This window comes from Cervus canadensis, chromosome 1 (genome assembly GCF_019320065.1).
Source record: "Cervus canadensis isolate Bull #8, Minnesota chromosome 1, ASM1932006v1, whole genome shotgun sequence".
Lineage (NCBI taxonomy): Eukaryota > Metazoa > Chordata > Mammalia > Artiodactyla > Cervidae > Cervus > Cervus canadensis.
In genome coordinates, this window is record NC_057386.1 from 8,369,917 (window position 1) to 8,392,237 (window position 22,321).

Genomic DNA, 22,321 nt, shown 5'->3' on the forward strand with positions numbered 1-22,321 from the left:
GGCGACCCCCACCCTCGGACAGCTTGCACTGGGGCCGCAGTGCAGGGGCCGCCCCCGGGCCGAACCGGGGCGAGCTCAGGACCCGGCGCGGGGCTGGCGTTCCAGGCCGGGGGTCGGGATGCGCGGCGCGCGGGGCTCCGCCAGGTGTGAGTGCGCGGGGCGGGGCTCGGCGCCCACCTCCGGGGGGCGGGCCTGGCCGGGCCGGGGCGGGGCCGGGCCCGACCCCTCCTCCCGGCCCTCACCCCTCCCACTCCCGGCCCGGGATTAGCGACCTGGGAGCCCGAGCCCCGCTGCCTCCCCGCCACACTCTGCTGGGAGCGGCGGCCGCGACGGCACCATGAAGAAGTCTTACACAGGTGGGCCCCGCGCCCGGAGCCGGGGGGAGGTCGGGGTCCCGGGGCAAGCTTTGAGGTGTGGGGCGTCCCACCGGCCAGCTGACGCAGCTGCACCCCGAATCGGGGTCGCTGACCAGACGCTGGGCGCACCCCCGCCACACTTTTCTCCTCTGCTTCTACGTCGCCGCTCCAGGGTCTCGGCCCGCGCTCTAGCAAGAGACCGCTGGTGCCCTGGGGAGTCCGGGTGCTCGAACTCTCTGACCCCCAAGACTGTTGGGCCCCGATGCTCACCTTGGCGGAGAGTCTCCTGCCCCCGTCTGTCGGCCACTACTCGCTCAGGTGTCCTGAGGGGCCACTGCGGGAGCCGGTGCCCTGGGCTGGCCGTCCCTCCTGTTCGCCCTCCTTCCCCCTTGTACCTTCTCCGGAATCGCTGACTTGACAGGGGCCGAGAGTCCGGGCGTTCTGGGTCCCCCTCCGTGCGTATGTGTGCGTGGGAGGGGGCTGTGTAGAGGATTTCCTTGGGGTCAGCTTCTGGGACTGGTGGTCCAGGTCTTAGCATCCTTTCTTCAGGTGAATTCCTGTTATTCCTCTGCCCAGTGGAGCACCAGAAATTCCCAAATAGGACCATCCAGCTACACCTGAAGCCCATTGGGGTTCACTTTTAGGGTGTCAGGATGCCTTTTGGTTTGCTGGCATCCCAGCTTCACTAGCAGGCTTGACAGGTGAAGGGGCCTGGCCAGTTCCCACCATGCACTCAGGATCCTTTATAAGCATTTTCCCCTTGGGTCCTCTGAAGTTCCATTTTGAGGATGGGTAAACTGAGGTCACAAGCCTTGAAAGTCTGGTTAAGGGGAATCTAGATCTGTTCTTTTTTCCCCTCCTTTTTTAAATTTGTGATTTTCCCCAAAGGATCCAGGCCAGATCCTTTGTCTTCCTCAGTGGTCAAGTTATAAAGGGCATCTCTTCTGCTAACCCTGCAAAATTTCTCCTCATGTTCTTCCCCTTAATCTACTTGGACATGAAGTTTTCTGCCAAGGACTCATGAATTAATTTTTCTTGATAAGAGGACAGAGTCGTGGTATTTAGTTGGAGCTGAAGAGGTCTTTTGGGCCATCCCTCTGCCTTTGGGACATTTTCCCAGTCTTCTCCTGCTTTCCATTTTTTCAGAAACAAAACAAGTAATAAAGAATAACTCGTCTCAAAGAGAATTACTCAGAACTTCCCCTAAAATGGTCTTCTGGGTCAGTGGCTTCGAATTTCAACTTTCACCCCCTGTTGCAAACAGCATGGCCCTCACCCATCCTGAACACAGCTCCCTCTCAGGAGTGTGGGGGCGTTGATGTAATGGTGGGGGAGGAGGGGGCTTCCAGGTGGCATAGGCGAGGGTTTGGCGCTCAGCCTCTCTCCCCAACATGTTCCAAATACTTAAGATGGTTGTGGGCATCGCCCTTTCCCTGAGTTCGGCAGCCCGGTGTGGCCCAGGGACACCAGTTGGCTCTTGCCCTTGGCTCCTCACACTTAGCCTTCTGCTGATCAGTCTGGCCACCAGAGTTCCCCCAGTGAACTGGCCTTTTCCTGGGGGAACTTTGAGACCCTCCTACACAGATGCCAGAGGGCCTCTGAGGCAGGCTGGATGTGTCTTCTCCACGCTTGCTCCCTCCTGCCTTGGCAAATTAAAAAAAAAAAAAGAGGAAGGTTTCAGAGTAGTGTTCACAGGTGGATAGGAACCAGCTCTTGTAGAGGTGGCCTCCCTGTCTCCAGTGTTTGCCTGAAGGGGCAGGGCCCCGGAGGACGGGCCTGGGAGAGCTTGGACCTCTTCCAGCTTCTCCTCCTGGCGATGGTCCAAGGCGAGCTGGGTCACTCTGTTGCCGTTGTGTGGGGTTGGGCTGGAGGGGGCTGGCCCAGGGGCGGGGTGGCCGCTTGGTCCCCTTCTGATGGGGGTCCAGTTCTGACTCCCATGTAGCATCAGTGCCCTGAAATTAGGGAAAGCATCAAACTGAAGGATCCCCAGCGTCAAAAAATTCAAGGACAGCCAACCACGAGCGCTTTTATTTTTCACCTGGATTGAGTGGGATTATTCCTTTGGGACCTATTTGTGGGCTCAGAAATAAATAAAGAGACTTCCCTGGTGGTCCGGTGGCTAAGACTCTGCTCCCAGAGCAGGGGGCATCCCTGGGTTTGATCCCTGATCGGGGAACTAGATCCTGCATGCTGCAACTAAGACCCATCGAAGCCAAGTGAATAATAAATGTTGTTTAGACGCTAAAAAAGAAAGAAAGAAAGAAATCAAATATGTTGTCAGTAGAGCTGGCTTGAGCGCTCACGAGTCTCTGAAAAGGGAGGAATTTTAAAAGTCTGTTTGAGGGGATCCTGAGTGCCTTAGATAAACACTCACTGGACACATTATGCGCTGAGCCTATAGAGCCAGGGCCTCGAGGGTGCAAAGATGATGGAAAGACGTGGTCTTTGCAAGCAAGCTGCATTCTCACGGGAGGCGGGATGCAGGGTGTTAACCTGGCTCGTTAACACCCCGTGCCCGCCCCCCCCCCGCCCCCCGCCCCAGCAATACAGTCTCCAAACACTACTGGTTTGCCCTGGGTAGGGGAGGTTTCTGGGGAAGCCGAGATTGAAATGGGCCTTGAGGAATGAGCAGCTTTGAGAAGGCGGAGAATAAAGAGGGTCCTTCTAGGTGGGGAACAGAGTGAGTGCCCACTGAGGCTGCAGGATGCCAGGGGGATATGTGGGAACAGCTCTGTGTCTGGCAGTTCCAGTTCTGCTCCATGCGCTTCCTGGATGCACCTCACTCGGTGGTCCATCCAGGCAGAGCTGCGGGCAGTGTGGCCCAGTGGCTCACAGCACGGGCTCCCGGAATTAAATCCTAGGCTGGCACCTCCTCCATCTCGTCGTGTGTCTCGTTTGCTTCATCTGGTAGACAGGGGCAATGCTGATTTGTTGTAACGCTGAAATGAGCTCATGCGTGAAAGGCTTGAATGCCTGCGCCACCCGTAGCTTGCTTCACTGTCCTCATCACCCGCAGGAAGTACACACAAAGAGGCTGGGTGTCACCAGCTTTGCCAGGATGCCCGAGGGGGCTGCTGGCACCCTCCCTGGGCCTCTGTTGGTTTGGAGGCCAGGACTGTGGCCCAGGCGTCTCCCTCAGCCCCTGGGCGTCAGAGCGGGCTGCTGTCTGAACCTCTCCAGTGTCCTGAATTGGGGACTTCTGGTTGCATACTGGGCCACTGTACCTTTCAGTGGCCCGGGATCCCCTGGGAGTTCTCAGTGCTGAGGGTGCTTAGCTGAGGTCCACAAGCCACAGAAATGGGAAATAAAATCCAGCCGGTGTGCACTTGGGGAATCATTCAGAGATACTTGGTGACTTTCAGATCTCCGAAGTGGTACCTGGCCTACCAAAGGTCGAACACTTGCTACTCAGAGCCCTGGGCAGGGCGGGAGGCTGCAGTTAGAGAGATTAGCCGGGCGAGCAGCCTTCCCCACGCCCAGCGCTCCGGGAGCTGTGTTCTGGGAAGCGGAGAGGAGAGGAGCAAGTCCTGGAGCCGGAGACGGGGGTGAGGGCGAGGAGGGCGGGGCAGGGAGGGGGGAAGGCCAGTTCCTTCCCCGTCTCGCCCTGCCCCTCCGCCTGCCTCCGGCTGCCACACCTCTGCCTCCTCAGGTCCCAGCCTGCTCTGCTGCAGGAACCTGGGCAGAGAGAAAGAGCCACCTCCGGCGGTCTGTTCGTGTTTCCCTTGGACTGGTGCCGAGGGTCCCAGACCCTTATGGACCCAGAGGCCCTCCCAGTCCTTGGGGAGCTGGTGGAGCCTGATCCTGCAGCCCGTCCCCTCCCCAGCCTGTTGGCAGTTATCTGCCCTCCCCTCTGGCTCACCTCTCCCCATGACCCACAGTCACTTGCCTGTCCTGAGGGGTTCCAAACGCGGAGTGCCACGCACCTGGCAATGCACCTGAGTTTGAGACAACCCACCCTCCTCCTGGAAAGCCCCTGGGTGAGCAGAAGGGACACGAGATGCCCCCTCATGGGCAGCGGTCTGGAATGTACATCCAGGTGGAAGGACGGGCCGACCACGTGCCTGAAGCTCCCGTGTGTGAGTGTCAGCAGAGGGCATCTTACCAGGGACCCCAACCGCTGGAAAAAGCACCCCCCACTATCCTCCACCCAGCTTCTTGGGCCAGTGTCCTCTGAGACTCCCTGCCCATCCCAGGCCCCACAGGGATGGGACCTGGGGGTGGGACCTTGTTTCTGCATGCACCGCTGTTTGTCCATGAGCAGCGTTGCGTGGGCTCTGCAGTTTGCTTAAGATGTACTTGATAAGATGGGTTCAGCACACAGCACACAGGGCCCGGCCCCCGGGGCCTTGAGCGCCAGTTCCTGGGCGGATCCCACTGGTGGCCTTGTGGGGGGCGGGGGTGCTGGAGAGAGAGGCCCAGGCCTTGGGGGGCAGAAGGAGGGGGCAGGTTGAGGGGTAAGTGGTGGGTGGGGAGGGAGGTGACATGCTGGGTTCCCTACAGGAGCTATTGCTTTGTTTTTTTATAATGTTGTTTTTTGGACTATGCTGGGTCTTCTGTATGGCATGCGGGCTTTCTCTAGATGTGGCTTGCAGGCTTAGTTGCTCTGCGGCATGCGGGATCTTAGCTCCCCCACCACGGCTCAGACCCGTATACCCTGCATTGCAAGGTGAATTCTTAACCACTAGATCACCGGGGAAGTCCCCGGGGCTGTAACTTTGGAACACCCCAGCCACAGGCACCTCCAGGGGATTTATGGGGGATCTGTGGGTATGAGTGGCCGGGGATGCCCCCTGGGGACCCAACGAGGTGCATACAAGGTTACAGCCCCCACAGTGCTCCAGCGGAGACCTTGGCCAGTGAGTCCCCACGGCAGCTACAAGAGATTGCCTATCCAGAAGCACTGGTGGAAGGGAGCCTGTCCTGCTGGTCACAGGGCTCTGGGGCCGGGGGTCCTGAGGTCAGGCCTGGGACCATCGGGCCCTGAGTTTGACAGGAGAGCTGATGGATCCCTGAGGCCGGTAGCTGGTCAGCCTGCCGTTCCCTGTTGGGCAGCTGTAACTGGGCCCAGAAACTCTGTTGAGAGGCGAAGTACCCATGGTTTTGCTGGAGCATCTGGGTGAGCTGGGGGTGTCCATTTTGCAAGTTTCTGGCCTGTTTCGAGCCTCCCTGTAGGTTCAGTTATTCTTCCTAGAAGAGTGTGCCGGGCATTGCTGAGGGCTGGCTCCTTCCTGCAGGCTGGTGGCTTTCGGCACCGCTCTGGAAGGGTGTCCTGGCCTCAGGTCTCCTGGGTTGAGTGTGGCCTTCTGCTCCCAGCCCAGTTTCTCCCTGCCTTATCTCCCTGTCCCCACCCTGGGGGCCGGGTCCATTTGCAGCCCACGTGAACTGGGGGCATTGAGGCGCTGCCTGGGGGAGGGGGGGGCGGCTCCAGGCGTCCTGCTGTCAGTGGCCTCTTGGAAGCCTTGCAACAACCAAGCTTTGTTCAGGGCCTAATCTGACCTGGTTCTGCGAAGCGTGACTGCTGGCAGCCTGCAAGCCTCTGGGATAGGAAGGGGGAGAGGAAGATGATCCCAGTGCACAGGGCAGCCGGCTGCCCGCCCTTTCTGGACGGAACTCGAGTCCTGGTCATCCTCTGAGAAATGCTGGCTTTGTGAAGGGGGAGAGGAACCCTGGATGGCTGCTCTGGCCTGTGTGTGTGGCCCCCAGCTTCCCAAGGGCCCCTGGAAGTGCTGGGTGGGGCGAGAAGGGCCAGATCACCCCCCTCCCCAGGAAGTAGTGCCCTCCCTGGCCCAGGGTTTCAGAGGCCGGACCGAGGCAGGAGGGGTCCCCATGAGAGATGGGGGTGACCTTGCCTTCTTTCTGGTTCCTGGGGAGGCCTTGCTCCCCCCAGAACTCTTAAAGGGTAGGTGTACCGTGAAGCCTGGGCTGTGACTGGGCCCTGCTGGGCCTCTCAAGGCTGTACCTGGGAACCAGGGGCTGGCTGCGTCCACCCTAGACCTCCCTGAGAGTGTGCCTGGGTCCCTTGTCCCAGCTGGGCCAGGCGTGTTGGGGCAGACTGGCTGGGGATCACTGCCACAAGCGTGGTTACCAGGAGGGGCTGGGTAGACCTGGGCAGAAGCGAGCTGGCAGGCCGCCTCGGGCTTGTCCTGCCGATCAATCTGATCCACTTCCTGGGGCTTTCACAGTCCTCCCCTGGACTGTGCGTCTTGTTTCCACCAGGATCAGGGCTCAGCCAGAGAATAAGGCTCCTGTAACCCAAAGCCACTTGGAAGTGGGTTAAAAGCAACCCCTGTCTTCTTCCAGCCAAAGGACTGGGCTAATCAACCAGAGGGATAAGGGGGAGTGGTGGTTTGCAAACCTCACTAATGAACAGGTGACTTGGACTCTAGATGCAGGGCCCAGGAGCAGGTGTTGGGTTTTTGTGCAGAGGTTACTCAGGGCCGACATCGTGGGGACAACGCCAGGTGGTGGAATGACATCGTGGGGGCCAAAGCGGGGGAGGTAGACTTCTGGTCCATGCAGGGGCCCCGACGGGTGGTGAACGAACTCTGAGCCGTGGGGAGCCGATCTTCCTGGTGGCAGTGTTTTCCTGGTCCCTGGGGACTGACGCTCTAGCTGCCAAGCCTGTGCCTTACTTTACTTTTCTTCTCTCTCTCTTGCCTTTTTCTCTTTATTTGGTTGTTCGTTTTGTTCATAGTGGTGATGCTTAGTCACTCAGTCGTGTCTAACTCTTTGCGACCCCATTGTCTGTAGCCCGCCAGGCTCCCCTGTCCACAGGATTTTCCAGGCAAGAACACTGGAGTGGGTTGCTATTTCCTACTCTGGGGGAATCTTCCCGACCCAGGGATGGAACCCACATCTCTGGCATCTCTTGCATTGGCAGGCGGATTCTTTACCACTGAGCCACCTGGAAAGCCCCAGGTAATCTTGTTCGTTACTTGTTACCAAACAATGTGAACAGGAAATTAAAAAGGACAGATTCTCCAATCCCATCGCTTACAACATTGTTTTCTGTGTTCCCTTTGGACTTGTTTCCACACGCACGGTCGTATTGTTTGATTAGCAAAGAGATATAATGTTTTTTTCGGAGAGTTGCATATTCTCTGTACAGATAATTTTTAATTCTGTTCTTTTCACATTAAAATCAGATCCCATGCATGGATTCCCTAATTACAGTTTGAATGGCTCTTCAGAGTGGATGTTGCTGAATTTACTCAGCCATCCTCTCACCAGAGTGCTTAAACGGTCTGCGGATGCTGGCGCTCTTCCTTGGTGACGGGCGTCCGTGACCCTGAACCGAGAATGCGGTGCTGAGCCAGAGATGTGAACAGTAGCCGTGCTTATAGCTGTGAGATGTGGACTGGCTGGATACTGGAAATTTTTGGAGGCAATTAATTTAATAAAATACTGCCCAAGATGATTCCCTTTCCCAGCATTCCTGGGATGGCTCCAGAAACCAAACAAGTGTTCTTTTCTTTATACAATTGTCTTTATTTATTTTTGGCTGCGCTGGATTTTCGTTGCTGCACGGGCTTTTCTCTGGTTGTGGGGAGCAGGGACTGCTCTCTCGCGGTGTGCAGGCTTCTCATTGCGGCGGCTTCTCTTGCTGCGAAGGACGGGCTCTAGGGTGCTGGGGCTTCAGTGGTTGGGGCACTTGGGCTCAGTAGTTGCAACTCCCCGGCTCTGAGAGCACAGGCTCAGTAGTTGTGGTTAGGCTTAGTTGCTCTGAGGCATGTGGGATCTTCCCAGTTCAGGGATCGAGCCTGCAGTGGCAGGTGAATTCTCTACCACTGAGCTGCCAGAGAAGTCCCAAACAAGTGTTCTTAACCCAGCAGTTTATTAAGAAGTTTAATGAATAGAAAATGCCATTTGCCCCAATTATCAGCCTGCTTATAGCCGCTGAGAAGTCCCAGGGTTCTTGTCCTTTAAAAGATCTGCCCTGTTGCCTACCATCTGCGATTCCTCTCTCGGCTGGCATATGATGCCAACTGCTCCTCGCCCCCTGCCTCTCCTCTCCCTCTCTTCTTTGGCCCCTAGAGGATGCAGGAGGGGATTTCCTTGCTTCCTTGGGCCAGCCTGAATGCCCTAGTCTTAGAGATGGGCCGCCTGCCCCCAGGTAAGCAGCCACTTCTGGAGATCATTCACTCTGCTGCCAGGTTACTTGGGCCGCGGTTTCTTCTGGAACCTTCAGGCTCCCCAGGCCAGGCCACAGTGCTGCCTGTCCGGCCGACCCTCCGTGGCTGTTCTTTTATTCTCTCACCTCCCATCTTCCCTCCCAGGGCCTCTGCCCCTCAGTCCCCGATCGCACCTCCCTATGTGTATCCTTGGATTTAATCTCACGAGCATTGACAGGTTGAGTGAGACACGCCCGCCTCTTTGGTGACCTGATGCCCATTAAGTAGGACTCAAAGAATGAGTCAGCCTTCCTCGTATTCTGGGGTGTCCCCTTGCTGCTCCTTTTGTTGTCATTTGTTTCTGATCGCTAACCATCCTCCACCTTATCCACGATTTCCCCCTTGGTCCATTGGCCCTACTTTGTCAGTCTGCTCATCTTTCTCACAAGAACAGTTTGCTCATGGCCTGTGAGCCAGGGTCTAACCAGGAGACAAAAATCACTCCAGGATTTAGAACAGAAGGACGTAAATGTACAGAAGATGGAGAAGCCATATAGGGCACAAAGAGGCAGCCAGGTTTGTGTGTGGGGTTTATACAGCTCTTTAACGATGAGCATGGAATTATTTATTTAGAATGAGAAAAGAAATTTGAGATTATAAATTTTAAACAGTGGACAAATTTCATAAGCATCCCCCCAATTCAAAAAGCTAACATTATTTTTTTTTTTATCAATCAACTACTTGTCCTGTCTCCAAAGTAATTTATTTCCCTACATTTTTTAGCTGAATACTGCTTGATCACTTCTTTATATGATGACTGTGCAATATGGTTTTTTATTGAGAGACTAGAAAGTTAATTCATCTCTTAGTTAATGAAAATTTAGGAACTTCCCTTTTGGGGGGGGCGCAGTCCAGGAATTAAGACTCTGCCTGCCAATACAGGGGACACAGGTTTCATCCCTGGTTGAGGAACTAAGATCCTGCATACTGTGCAGCGTGGCCAAATAATTTTTTTTTTTTTTATTTAGTTTTTACTTTTGGTAGTTGGGATGTGTGAAAAACGGTACCTTAACTCAGAGCTTGTGGCACCTGCTGCAATTTTTCATCCTATAAACACAAGAATTCTGATAAATTCCATTTTGATGTGATTCCCATCCAGAAAGAAAGAGACAAGTACGGGGCATTTGTAACTGTCTGTGGTGTGCATGCGTGCTCAGCTGCTCAGTCATCTCCGACTGTTTACGACCCCGTGGACTGTAGCCCGCCAGGCTTCTCTGTCCATGGGGCTTCCCAGACAAGAATACTAGAGTGGGTTGCCATGCCCTCCTCCAGGGGATCTTCCCGACCCAGGGATCAAACCTGAGTCTCATGTCTCCCGCATTGGCAGGCGGGTTCTTCCCACTTGGGAAGCCCCGACTTTATGTGATACATTATTGCATTTTTTTTTCTTTAACCAGAGATACTTTCTGTTTTGAGATGAAGAGAATTGGATTCTCTGCCTACAATGTTTTATCTGGTGACTGGAATAATTTCCCACAGACCAGCCCCTGGCTAGGTCTTCCCTGGTGGCTCTGTCGGTAGGAATCCGCCTGCAATGCAGGAGACCAGGGTTCAATCCCTGGATCGGAAAGATCCCCTAGAGAAGGAAGTGGCAGCCCACTCCAGTATTCTTGTCTGGGAAATCCTAAGGACAGGGGAGCCTGGCGAACAATAGTCCATGAGGTCACAAGAGTCACCAGCAGCCTCTGGCTCCATATGCTTCAAGTCTTGCTCTCCCACACTGCCCACGTTTTTCTGGCAACAGGCACTGCAGGACACATTCCTATCTTCTTTCCATTTACTTTATTATTACTTTTTAACTTTTAATTTCGTATTGGGCTATAGCCGATTAACAATGTTGTAACAGTTTCAGATGAACAGCTAAGGGACTCAGCCATGTACCTGTATCCATTCTTCCCAAACTCCCCTCCCATCCAGACTGCCACATAACATTGAGGAGAGTTCTGTGTGTTATACAGTAGGTCCCTGTTGGTTATCCATTTTAAATATAGCAGACACATTCCTATCTTATTCCTTCAGATTTTGCACACCAGACAGATTTGGAAAAGTAAGTAGAAGGAGTATTCCTGGCCTTAACATGGGGGTGACGAGCAGTCACTTAAGTATGCATGGAAATAACTGTAAACCTTGTAAATAAAGCCCTCTGAAATCCAAACTATTCTCCCAGTTCAACTTTTCATTAGCAGAAGCCCCCAAAGGCCAGACTCCCCTCCACTGGTACCATGCACAGGAGAAAGGATGGTGGGCAGGAACTCAGAGGAGAAGGAGAAAGCAATCGTGACCGATTGGGGTTAAAATTTATTCCATCTTGCAAATTTTGCAGAAACCCTTGACTGTGTGAACGTATTTCTATGGCCCTTGTCAACTACCTTGAAATGGGATGTACCTGAACTAAGGACCTTGGTGTTTGATGTTTCTTAGCTTCTTGGAGACAATCAGAGATCAGTGGGGGAGAAGCCATTACTCCGGTCCACCCCTATCGGAGGATCAGAGGGAGGAACGCGTGTTATCAGAGTCCAGGGATCAGGGTAACCTGAAGGAAGGCTGGACGAAAGGGAACCTGCCCAGCCGGCGCTTCAGCTGCAGAGTAGTCAAAATCTGCCATTGGAGAAACCTTCCGAGGCTGAGAGCCAGGGAAAGATCCACCCTGGCTCTCCCTGATCGCTCCCTCCAGTCTCCTCCTATAGGTGGAATCTAGCCTAAAGGCTGTGGACCTGGGGACCCGGAGACCTCAGCCTGCAGAGGTCAACTCCTCTGCCACCAAAGGGAGCCTGGGAAGGGAGAGGGATGGGGGGGTACATTTCTGCTTTAAATTATCTGTTGTGAAGCTGAAATTCAGACTTAGCTGTTGTGTTTTTTGTTATTTGTTTTGTTTTGGCCATGCCGCTCAGCTTGCGTGATTTTAGTTCCCGACCAGGGATTGAACCCGTATCCTTGGCAGCGAAAGCATGGAGTCCTAACTACTGGACCACCAAGGAATTCCCAAGTATCGTGTATTTTGGATGGCAGGGTCTTTTATGTGAATGGGACCCAGAGTGCAGACGCCCAGGGCTGGCGAACCCTCAGGGGAAGGGCCCCGTGCGTTCTTGGTTAGCAGTGATGTCACGCGATGCGCTTGGCCTCTAGCGGTGATGAGGCAGGGTCCTCCACGTGCCGGAGCTGCGGGCACTTCCTCTGCCTGTGGTATCGGTGTTGCCTCCCCGCTGGGCTGGGAGCTCCACCAAGAGAGTGGCCAGCTCACTGTTGGTCACCACTGTGTCCCCATCTCCTTACACAGCGCCTGGTGCAGAGGAGATGCTCACTAATATTTTCATGAGTCTACATTTCGTAGGTGCAGAAGCTGAGGCTTAGAAAGACTAAAAACTTGCTGGAAGATGCAGTGAGAGCTGGAGGTGGATTTGCACCCTGGCTTCTCTTAATCTCGCCTGGGTGTGGCTCTGCCTGGCCCCACCCTAGTCATTAGCATCAGGGGCTAGGCCCCCTTTGGGCTGGGGCTTTGCAGCTGGGTGGGCTGTGGGCCAGGAGCACCCCCTCCACTTGACAAGGGGAATGGCAGGTCAGGGCGGAAGTCAGAGAAGGGACTAGAACCTGTGGCTTTGAGATCCCAAGCTTTGCTGAAAACGGAACTTTCTGCAGTATTTAGTCTTATGCTGGAGCAGGTCACCAAGGCAGAAGGATTCCTCACCTTGTGGATGAATCCTTGAGGTTCGCTTTAATCCACAGCCCCGGCTGCCAGCCTGGAGGGAGGAGGAAGGCTGTCCTGCTCACCTGTTGGGTGCACACCTCAGTGGGCAGCAAAGGCCAAGGGCAGAGGAGGGACAAGAGGAAGGAGGCTTATCTCCTTATCTCAGGTTCCTCTGAAGATAAGCCTGGAATGGGACTCTTCACTGCCAGCTGAGGCCCTTGGCTTTGATCCAAACAGCTCTTCACAGCCTCTGTGAGCACACGAACCTCGGGAGAAGGGGAAGACTGTGGTGCTGGGGGCAGCCGGAGCGGCAGGAGGCTCCTGGCCAAGGTCCGAATGACTTTGTCCTTTCCGGAGGGACTCGCGTGATTCTTAAGAAAAAACTGAGTATTGATTCCTTTCTGCAGATAATCTCGGGTGTTTGTGCTTGAGTTTGCACCGTGCCCCTTCCCGCAAAGCTCCCTTTTGAGAAAGTGACGTTCCAGCTGGGAAGGGCTGCCCAGTCCCATGCATTGTTGTCACTAGAGCAAACGGTGTGTGCGTGTGTGTGTGTGGCCACATCACCCGCCCCTGGGGACAGCCTGATTCCTGCTCTGCCCCCTCCTTGGGTTAAGATGTCTGGGGTGTGTGAGACCCCAGAGGGGTTGAGGACGGCCACCCTGATCATAGGTGGGACAGTGGCTCTGCGACCCCAATAGGAGAAGATGATGGTGCATGAAGTCCCCTGTCACCGACATAATAATAACATACTGGGCTTCCCTGATGACTCAGTGGTAAAGAACCTGTCTGCCAATGCAGAAAACACGGGTTCAATCCCTGGGTCAGCAAGATCCCCTGGAGAAGGAAATGGCAGCCTCCACTCCAGTATTCTTGCCTGGAAAATTCCATGGACAGAAGAGCCTGGTGGGGTCACGAAAGAGTCAGACACGACTCAGCAACTAAACAGTAATACACTAGCTTCAGAGTCTACTTAGATTCTCAGTGCCCATTTAATCTTGTGTTTTTCCAGATTGTATTATAAAATTTGGCTGAAAGGAAAAAAATAAGAGGTCTTCACAGTAACCGTGTCCTTCGCTCTCTTATCCAGACTTCCCAAATTATATGCACAGGGAACACCCATGAGATAGGCATGCAGGTCCCTAGACTGTTGGGCCAGCACTGGTCTGCCTGGTTGAGGGACACCTGGCCGATCTATGGTGAAGAGTCAGGGAGGGCGCAGGGCTGGACCACCCCCTTTCTCTCGAGGACCAAGGAGCCCCATCTCCGTGTCTGGCCACCGTCTTTCCTGATTGAAACGCTGCATTGTCATTCTCTCTGGGACACGGAGCAGCAGTGAGTCCCATCCCCACTCACTGCTTCCTCCTGTCTTTTGCCTCATCTGATCAGAAGTGTTTCTTTCTTTTTAATTGATTTATTTTTTGGCCGTGCTGTGTGGCATGTGGGATCTTAGTTCCCCTGCCAGCGATTGGACCCATGCTCCCTGCAATGGAAGTGTGGATTCTTAACCAGTAGACCACCAGGGAAGTCCCAGAAGTGTATTTTAATCTTATGGCCTCCATATGTGAAACCTGACTAGTGTTTGTCACCGGCCTGTAGTTCGTGAACCCTTGGGAAATAGCCTTGGCCCTGCCTAGGTGAGCACAGATGCCAGATGGGGAGTTTCTGGGGGTGGAGGGGCAAGTATGGGAGTGCACTGGGATTCACAGCCCCCAAATCCTGTTTTCTCTAGATCACAGACCCTGTCCTGGCTTCCCCTAACGAGCAGTCCATCCTGGAGGCCGGGAGGGCTGTCAACTTCCCTTAGCTGGCAGGGAGTCAGATAGGACTCCTGGTAGCCTTTCTTGGGGTAGCAGCACCCCGGCTGCAACATGCAAGGTGCCTTGGTAATTACTTGAAAGTGAAAGTCACTCAGTCATATTCAACTCTTTGCGACCCCATGGACTATACAGTCCGTGGAATTCTCCAGGCCAGAATGCTGGAGTGGGTAGCCGTTCCCTTCTCCATGGTTATAACTTACATTTTGTTTAAATGCATAAGCACAGGGCAGCCAACGGTTGTTAATGTACAACTGTAAATCCCTGGGCCCAGGCTGGTGTATGTATGTGGCTGTCATATAATATGGTGGTGTAGTCTCTAAGTTGTGTCCGACTCTTTGCGACCCCATGGACTGTAGCCCTTCAGGCTGCTCTGTGCATGGGATTCTCCAGGCAAGAATACTGGAGTGGGTTGCCATTTCCTTCTCTAGTCATATTATATAATCAGGGCTACAGCCAAGCCTCTTTTCTTTTTTAAAATATATTTATTTGGCTGCTTTGTGTCTTAGTTGCAGCACTCGAGATTTTCGGTCTTTGTTGAGGCATATGGGATCTAGCTCCTTGACCAGGGATCAAACTTGTGTCCCTTGTATTGGGAGGTGGATTCTTAACCACTGGACCACCAGAGGGGTCCCAATAATTATTATAATAATAATTTATATTAGTATATCATTGATATCCTAAAAATGATATCTATTGAGTGTTTATTTGTGCCAGGCACTGTGCTAAGTGCCTGCAATGTGTGACCTCATTTAATCTTAGTCACCTGTGAGTAATCCCCATCTCTGTCCCCATTCTGCAGATGGGAAAGCTGAGGCTTGGAAAGGGGAGGTCATTTCTGGGGCCTGCAGTGAGTGCCTGGTGAGGTCTGGATTCAAGCCCTGTTCATCTGACTGCAGGCTTTCCTGCTGCCCTGGCCTCTGAGAACTCAAATAATTTGGTTTGGGATGACGCCAGAGAGCTGAACTTCAAATCATCTCTGCTCTTTCTGAGTATGTTTTATTTTAAAATCGCATAAAACAACTGTGTTCTTCCCTGGAGAGAGCCACTCTATGTCTTGGAGGCTTTTCTGGCTACCTGTTCGCCGGTCTCAGACACAGACCTGAGGAGTTAGGTCCGAGGAACTGAATTTCAGCTGCTGTAACTTTGGGGTTTCTTCCAGGGCTCTGGTTGAGGCGGCCCTGGGCTCGGGAACCTCGGGTGGCTGCCTCCCCTTCTTTTTTAAGGGAGCAGGCCTGGCATCTTCTCTGTGCCAGGGGCTGCCTGGCACCAGCCGTACATTTCGGGAAATCTGAAAAATAAACAGTGTAAATAAAACCATAACTCCACCCAAGAAATCTGAGACACGGGCTGTCTTCCTTATTAACATGGCTCCATCCCCACCGTGGGTTTGATTCTTGGGGGTGAGATGCCTGGGGTTGGGGTTTAACCTGAATGGACCCTTTTCTCTGTCTCTCTTTTTTTAATCTTTGTCCAGGAGGGTGGGCGTCCAGCTGGCCTGGGGGGAGGTGCAACCGGAAGTGACTCAATCCACAGGAATGTGGGGTCTGGTCTTTCTCCATTCCTCACCATGCCGTTTCCATATCGAGGATTCACTGGGTTCGTGGGCTCAGCTGTCGCTCACTGGTGCCACTTTCAGCCCCGACAACTGACCTCTAAGCAGCTCATTGTGTGTGTGTGTGTGTTGAAGGGGGGGAAGTGGGACAGATGTTAAGAATTCTCATGTGTCATTGAATGTAGTGCGGCTCCCTGTTAGGGTGTGGAAGGAGGTCACAGCCATCACGGAGATGAGGCTGGAGCTGGCACCAGGGGTACCCACGCTCACTCTTCTGTCCTCTCAGCAGCCTTGGGGGCAGCGCCTGCCTCCACCTCCCTCTCCCCCCGGCCCTTGAATCAGAGCCACTCCAGGTTTGCCCTCTCCTGGTTTTAAGGGACCATGCATTCTGGGAGCCGGATGCCGACCCCTCATGTCCCCAAAGGAGGCTGTGGTCCATCCAGCCTGGCTGGTGGGGCCAGCCTGGAATCACCATTCGCCTTTATCACTCAGCAGGATGATTCGCCTTTATCACGTTTCATCAGTGTCATGTGGGCGCCCAGGGAAGGATGCTCCCGTCTCTGCTGTGTGAGGCCAGCGATAGTCAGAGTTCCTCAGAACAACGGGTCTAGTAGGAGAGAGGGAGGGAGTGATGAGGAATTGGCTCATGCAGTTACCACTTGCCATCTGCAAGTTGGACACCAGGGAAGCCGCTGGTGGATTCAGTCCAAGTCTGAGGACTGAGAACCCAGGGGAGGCGATGCTTAGTCCTGGGGCAGGAGGAGACCGGGGGCTGCAGCTCAGGCGGTCGGGCAGAGAGAGAATTCTCCTTTCCTTTGCCTTTTGTTCTGTTCAGGCCCTCGTGGGACTGGAGGATGCCCACCCGCATTGGGGAGATGATCTGCTTCTCCTAGACCACCAGTCACATGTTCATCTCGTCCAGAAACACCCTCACAGACAAGGCCAGAAATAGCGTTTAGCCAAATATCTGGGCACCCTGTGATCCGGTTAAAAATGACACACACAATCAACCATCGTGGTCTCTGTTATGGCTGGGGTGGGGTCAGGGGCTTTGTGGGAGTTTTGACAGCTTCAGGGCTTCTGACCCTCACTTCCCTCATCTGTGAAATCGGGGTGGTGGCACCTGCCTCGTGGGCCTGTCACATTGAGTGAGTAGGAGAATGGACCTAAAGCCCATGATTGTCATGGAGCCTTGGCGCGGGAAGTGGCTGTGGGAGCCCAGTGTCCACCTGGTCCTCCTTCAAGGACCCTCCAGTCCTCACCTCCTCAAAGCCTTACCAGTCACCCCAGCTCCCAGTGCTCACCGCCCTTGGGAACCGCATGTCACGTGCATCTCTTGCAGTGTTGTTTACATGGTGTGTGTGTGTGTGAGTCGCTCAGTCATGTCTGACTCTTTGCGACCTCATGGACTGTAGCCTGCCAGGCTCCACCGTCCATGGGGTTCTTCAAACAAGAATACTGGAGTGGGTTGCCATTCCCTTCTCCAGGGGATCTTCCCAACCCAGGGATTGAACCCAAGTCTCCCGCATTACAGGCAGATTCTTTACCATCTGAGCCACCAGGGACGCCCATTTATATGGTAGGTGAGTTCAGCTCAACCTGGGGCCGTCTTGGGGTCTTCCCCAGCCTGGAAGGAGGCCAGGGCTTAGTGGCAGGTATTTGCCAACACCAGGCCCTGAAGGACAGCCCTCTTCCCATCTTGTCAGCTGTTGAGTCATCCTGCAGACGTGAGGACGGTCTGCATCCCGGGGGCTGGACAGGAAGACCAGGCCTGCAGGCTGCCCTGGTCAGGACTCTGGAAACTTTCAAAACAAAGCAGACTGCATTCACTCCTGGTCGGTCATAGTTTAGGAGTGGGCTTGTGGAATAAATGATGAATGAATGAATGAGTCTCTCTGGCAGACTGCAGGGGAGGAGCTGGCATGTCTGGCTTTAGCAATCTGGGTGCGTGTCAGACGGCGGAGGCTGCAGACAGGTGTCCGGGTCCAGCCGGGGCCCATCCTGGGCCCATCCTGGGCTGCAGGTTCTTCTCCAGCGTGTGTTGTTGTCCGCGGGGAAGGCTTCTGCTGGGCCCGCATGAGTGTCCCCACTGCCTTCTGCAGCTTGCCCTGGTCGCCCAGACAGCAGACCTCAGAGCACCATGACCTTGGCAGCAATAGGACAGCCACCTGCCTCTCCCTCTTAGAAACCTCTCGAGTTTGGTCGGCTTAGCACCTCAGCAAATCTGTTCGAGTTGGGACTTGCCTGCCCTGAGCCTCCCCAGGGATCAAGCGCTGGGCCGAGGGGTGTGTGCAGGGAGACAGGAGGCCGAGTTCATCCGGAGCTCTGTTCTGGCTCCCTCCTGGGGGGCGGGGAGGGAGGAGAACAGCTTGTCCCCCACTGTCCGCGGTCCAGCCCAGCTTAACCCCTGTTACAGACCCAGGACAGGGAAACCCCAGTTCCCCACAGGGTAGACGCGGGTTGCCAGGGAGATAGGGTTAGTTGCAGGTAGACAGGGAGCCTGCTGACCCATGCCAGCACCTGTCCATCCTGCAGACGGTCCTGGCGGCCGGCACCCTGGAGCCCAGCCCAGGTTTTGGAGTTTGATGGACTTCACTTTGTTCTGGGCTCAACTCTTCATAGCTGTGTGGCTTCCAACAAGTGATGCAACCCCACTGAGACTTGGTTAGCTCATCTGCAAAATGGAGTAATAAGGGTCGGGTGGGAAAAGGTGTATAAAGGGTTTGACCCAGTGCCTGGTTCACATCCAGATGGTGGTGGATGTTCCTGCAGGTGGCTGCTGGGGCCAGGTGTTACCTTGGAGGATTAGGGCCTCTGGCCCCACAAGGGGTGGGTTTCTAGTTCTGAAACCCCTGACAGGAGCTGAGGTGAGGATACGCCCACTGTTAACCTTCCTCTGGTGGCCTTGGGTGACCTTTGCCCTCTGCCCCTGTCTTTAGGAGTCACACGGACCTCCAGCGGCCGTCTCCGGAAGCTTGGTGACCCAACTGGCCCGGGTAAGTGGCTAGTTCAGCCTTGGCCCGCTTGGTTCGTCTGGGGGCAGGAGTTACTGCTCATGGGCTCTGAAGAGACTCTGCCAACCATGACCTGGCCTGGGCCAAGGGGTGGGGATGGAGGGGGTGTAGGGGATATGGGGCTCCACCTCTCAACCTTGGTACCCCCGCTGGGTCTGTGTGACTTTTCCCCTCTGGTCGTCTCTGGCCTCCCAGACCTGAGCCCTGCGTGATCATTACAGGAGCTGATCTTGCATCTTTGTTGTCACATCCAGTGGCCAGGCCCAGGGGCTGGGCTCCATCCATGGCCTCTTGTCAGAGGACATTGGGGCCCAGGGATGAAGGGACTTACCCCCCTCGGAGATGACAGGGGTGTGCTGGGGACCTGCTGGGTGCCAGACCCCAGGTTGGATGGGCAGAAGGACATCATGGTGACATAGCAGTTGTTTTAGAAGGAGGGATTGTCCCACCAAAGCCCACGCCCCCTGGAGCCCACGCCCCACCTTCTTGATCACAGAACTTTCTGTGTCGGTGGAAATATTCTATATCTGCATCGTCCAGGACCGTGGCCACTGGCCACATGTGACTGTGGAGCACCTGAACTGTACGTTGTCTGTTTTATTCTTTCATCTGCATAGAATTTAACTAATTTTATTTTGTATTAATTCCCACTTCGTATCTTCATGTGGCTGGTGGCTGTGAAATTAGACAGTTACAGACCAGGCCGGCTCTCTGGGACCCCAGAATTCTGAACTCAGATGTTCCTGGGCCCACTTCAGGGGCTAGCCCAACCTCTCCGCAGGTCTGTCCTCTGGAGGTGATGCCTGCCAGTGGGCTGGGCACCCCTAGGCTTGAGCCGTGGTCGAGGGTGGATCTTTGCAGGGAGTGGGGTCAGGGGATGGGGCTTGAGGTGCCAAGGGACGTGCAGGCTGGACGTCCACACGAGGGTGTGGGAGGGACAGGAAGGGTGACGCAGGCCGGAGGCCTCTGGTCGGGGAATGAATCACGTCCGTGGTTAAGGGGAAGCTCCGCCCCACTGCAGACATGGGCCGCTAACCACTGGGCTGCCCAGCTGCCACTCTGTTCCTGGGAGCCTTTCTCGGAGCTCTTCGCCTCTGCTGCTGTCTGCCTCTCCATCTCCCTCCGTCTCAGTGCTGGGGGAGGCCCCTGCCCTCCGGGAGTGAGGTCTTGGGAGGCCGGCTCCCTGGGCTGCGTGGACGCAGTCTGCTTCTGGCCCTTACTTCCCTGTGCCCAAGGCGGACAGTTCTGTGCCATCAGCACTTGGCAGCCGTGACCGTAGCTCCACTTGGAAGCCTAAGGCATAATTTGCCCAAGCCCGAAGCTGCAAGCCGTGATCTGGGTTTCACATGGAGCCGCCTGCTGACACACGGAATCCTGTCTCTGGGGGCCTCTGCGGGCTCCGGCCCAGACACCCTTCCCTCATCTTCCCGGTTCTCGGCTCCAGTCCCGGCCTTCCTGTGGCTAAGACCTGGGTCCGGGCAGGGTTCTCTCCCGGACCCTCTGACCTCACAAGGACCCCCGTTTGGAGCCTGCCACCCCCTCCTCTCTTCTGTCCCCTCCCCCCCGCCTGATCCCCTGTGTCTGGACCCCACACACCGTGTCCTCCCCAGAAGGCCAAGGGTCCTCTTTATGATGCCCCTTCCTTTATTTCAGGTTCACGAGACAGGTAGGAATGGCTGTTTATGGCACGAGCCCCACAGCCCATCAGCTTACTCACTTTATGTCCTTTTTGTAAAAAAAAAAAAACAGAATTGTTGGACATATTAAAAAATGTGAAGGGGACTTCCCTCGTGGTCCAGCGTTTAAGACTCCATACTCCCAACTCGGGGGGCCTGGGTTCGATCCCTGGTCAGGGAACTGGATCCCACATGCCATAGTATGTGCCAGAGACACAGACCTGGCACAGCCAAATAAATAAATATGTGATAAATACATTTTTTAAAATGTGAAGAATATAATGACACCTGTATGCCCAGCATCCCGCGTAGAAAATAACGTGTTCCAGGTGCAGCCCCAGCGCTTGGGTGACCCTCGTCCCCGCTGAGGTGAGCGCCCATCTGACCTGGCCCTCGTCCCCGCTGAGGTGAGCGCCCATCTGAATTCAGGACGGCTCGCTGCCGGGTGTGTCTGCACCGTCTGCTGTGTGTCTGTAGCCAACACACCGTCTGCTCCTGACACTGGCAGCGTCGAATCACATGCACAAGGGGGCTGCTGCCTTTTGCTTTTTCATGAGATGGGAGGACCTTGAGATTTGCCCACTTACCATATAGCTCTGTGTAACTCTTGTGCTGTGCTATGCTTACTCACTCAGTCATGTCCGACTCTTTGCGACCCCATGGACTGGAGCCCACCAGGCTCCTCTGTCCATGGCGATTCTCCAGGCGAGAACACTGGAGTGGGTTGCCATGCCCCGCTTCAGGGAATCATCCCAACCCAGAGATCGAACCCAGGTCTGCTGCATTGCGGGCAGATTCTTTACTGTTTGAGCCACTGTGGAAGCCCAAGAATACCGGAGTGGGTAGCGTATCCCTTCTCCAGGGGATCTTCCCGACCCAGGAATCAAACCAGGGTCTCCTGCATTACAGGTGGGTTCTTCACCAGCTGAGCTACCAGTGTAGCTCTTGTTTATTCATTTGACCGCGGGTGGGTAGGGTGCCCCCGTGTGGGGAGGCAGAGTTTTCTACCCCTTGGCCAGATACTAGGGGTCCATGGAAGGTTTCTTCTGTCGCAGACACTGCTGGACACATTCTCCTGGGTCCCACGCATGTGTGTGTTCCCCCGGGCAAATCGCCTGGGCTCTGGGGACGCTTGCCCTGGGCCCTTCCAAGTGGCTTCCACTCTGCTCTCCCTTTCTGTGCCCTGAGTAGCCACCCTGAGCGACCGCCTCCCAGACCTGCTGAACTTCGCCCCGGTTCCCACGGCACCCACGGCATTTCCCCTCTGTCTGCTTCCTCACCTCCGCTGCCCAGCCCACGCTGGTCTATCCCCGGGCTGGGATCCCTGGGGCCTTCTCCTTCCGCCCTGACATCCGGTGTGTGGCCGGGTCCTGCTTTTCCTCCTTCAAATGCTGCCAGGGGTGGTGGCCTCATCCCCAGACCCACCCTCGTCCCTTCTGTCGTGGGTTCAACAGTGCCGACCACCCCCGATTCATAGTCACTCAGAACCTCAGAAAGCGACTTGACTTGGACATAGGGCTTTTAGAGGTCCAGGGCTTAGAGTTGAGGTCATAGAGGAGTAGGGTGGCCCTAAATCCAACGACTGGGCTCCTTATAAGAAGAGAGGCACACACAGGAAGGAGGCCACGTGAAGATGGAGGCAGAGATGGGAGCTTTGCAGTCACACGCCACGGGATGCCTGGGGCCACGGGAAGACGGAAGAGGGAAGAATTTTTTCCCAGAGCCTCTGGAGGGACCACGGCCCTGCTGACACCTTAAGTTTGGCCTTCTGTCTCTAGAACTGTGAGAGACTTAATTTCTGTTATTTTTAAGCAACCCGGTTTGTGGTGATTCGTTAAAGCAGCTGCAGGAAGCTAGCGCCCCTTCCCTCCAAGATCGAGAGTCGTCTACACCCATCCATGCAAGGCAGTCTCTAAAATGCCACTGTCTGGGCTGTGTCTCTGTCCGAACAGGGGGTGCCCAACGTGAACCCCTGGCTGGTGTCCCTGCGGCCCCCTCCCCGCCCCAGCTCACACACCCATTACTGCGGGGAAGGGCCCGCCCCAGTGTC

General features: G+C 55.0%; 1 protein-coding gene across 2 annotated transcripts in view; it reads left to right on the top strand.

Annotated features, from left to right (window-relative positions):
* The first annotated feature begins 247 nt into the window (after positions 1-247).
* Positions 248-22,321, top strand: part of SEPTIN9 (septin 9) — a 177,046-nt gene continuing 154,972 nt past the window's right edge. The window contains exons 1-2 of one of the 2 annotated variants that reach the window (XM_043461995.1): positions 248-356; positions 18,521-18,577. In XM_043461995.1, the coding sequence (XP_043317930.1) occupies positions 338-356; positions 18,521-18,577 (76 nt within the window). In that variant the 5' untranslated portion in view covers positions 248-337. The remainder of the gene's footprint in view (positions 357-18,520; positions 18,578-22,321) is intronic. The other variant, XM_043462021.1, reaches the window with a different exon arrangement.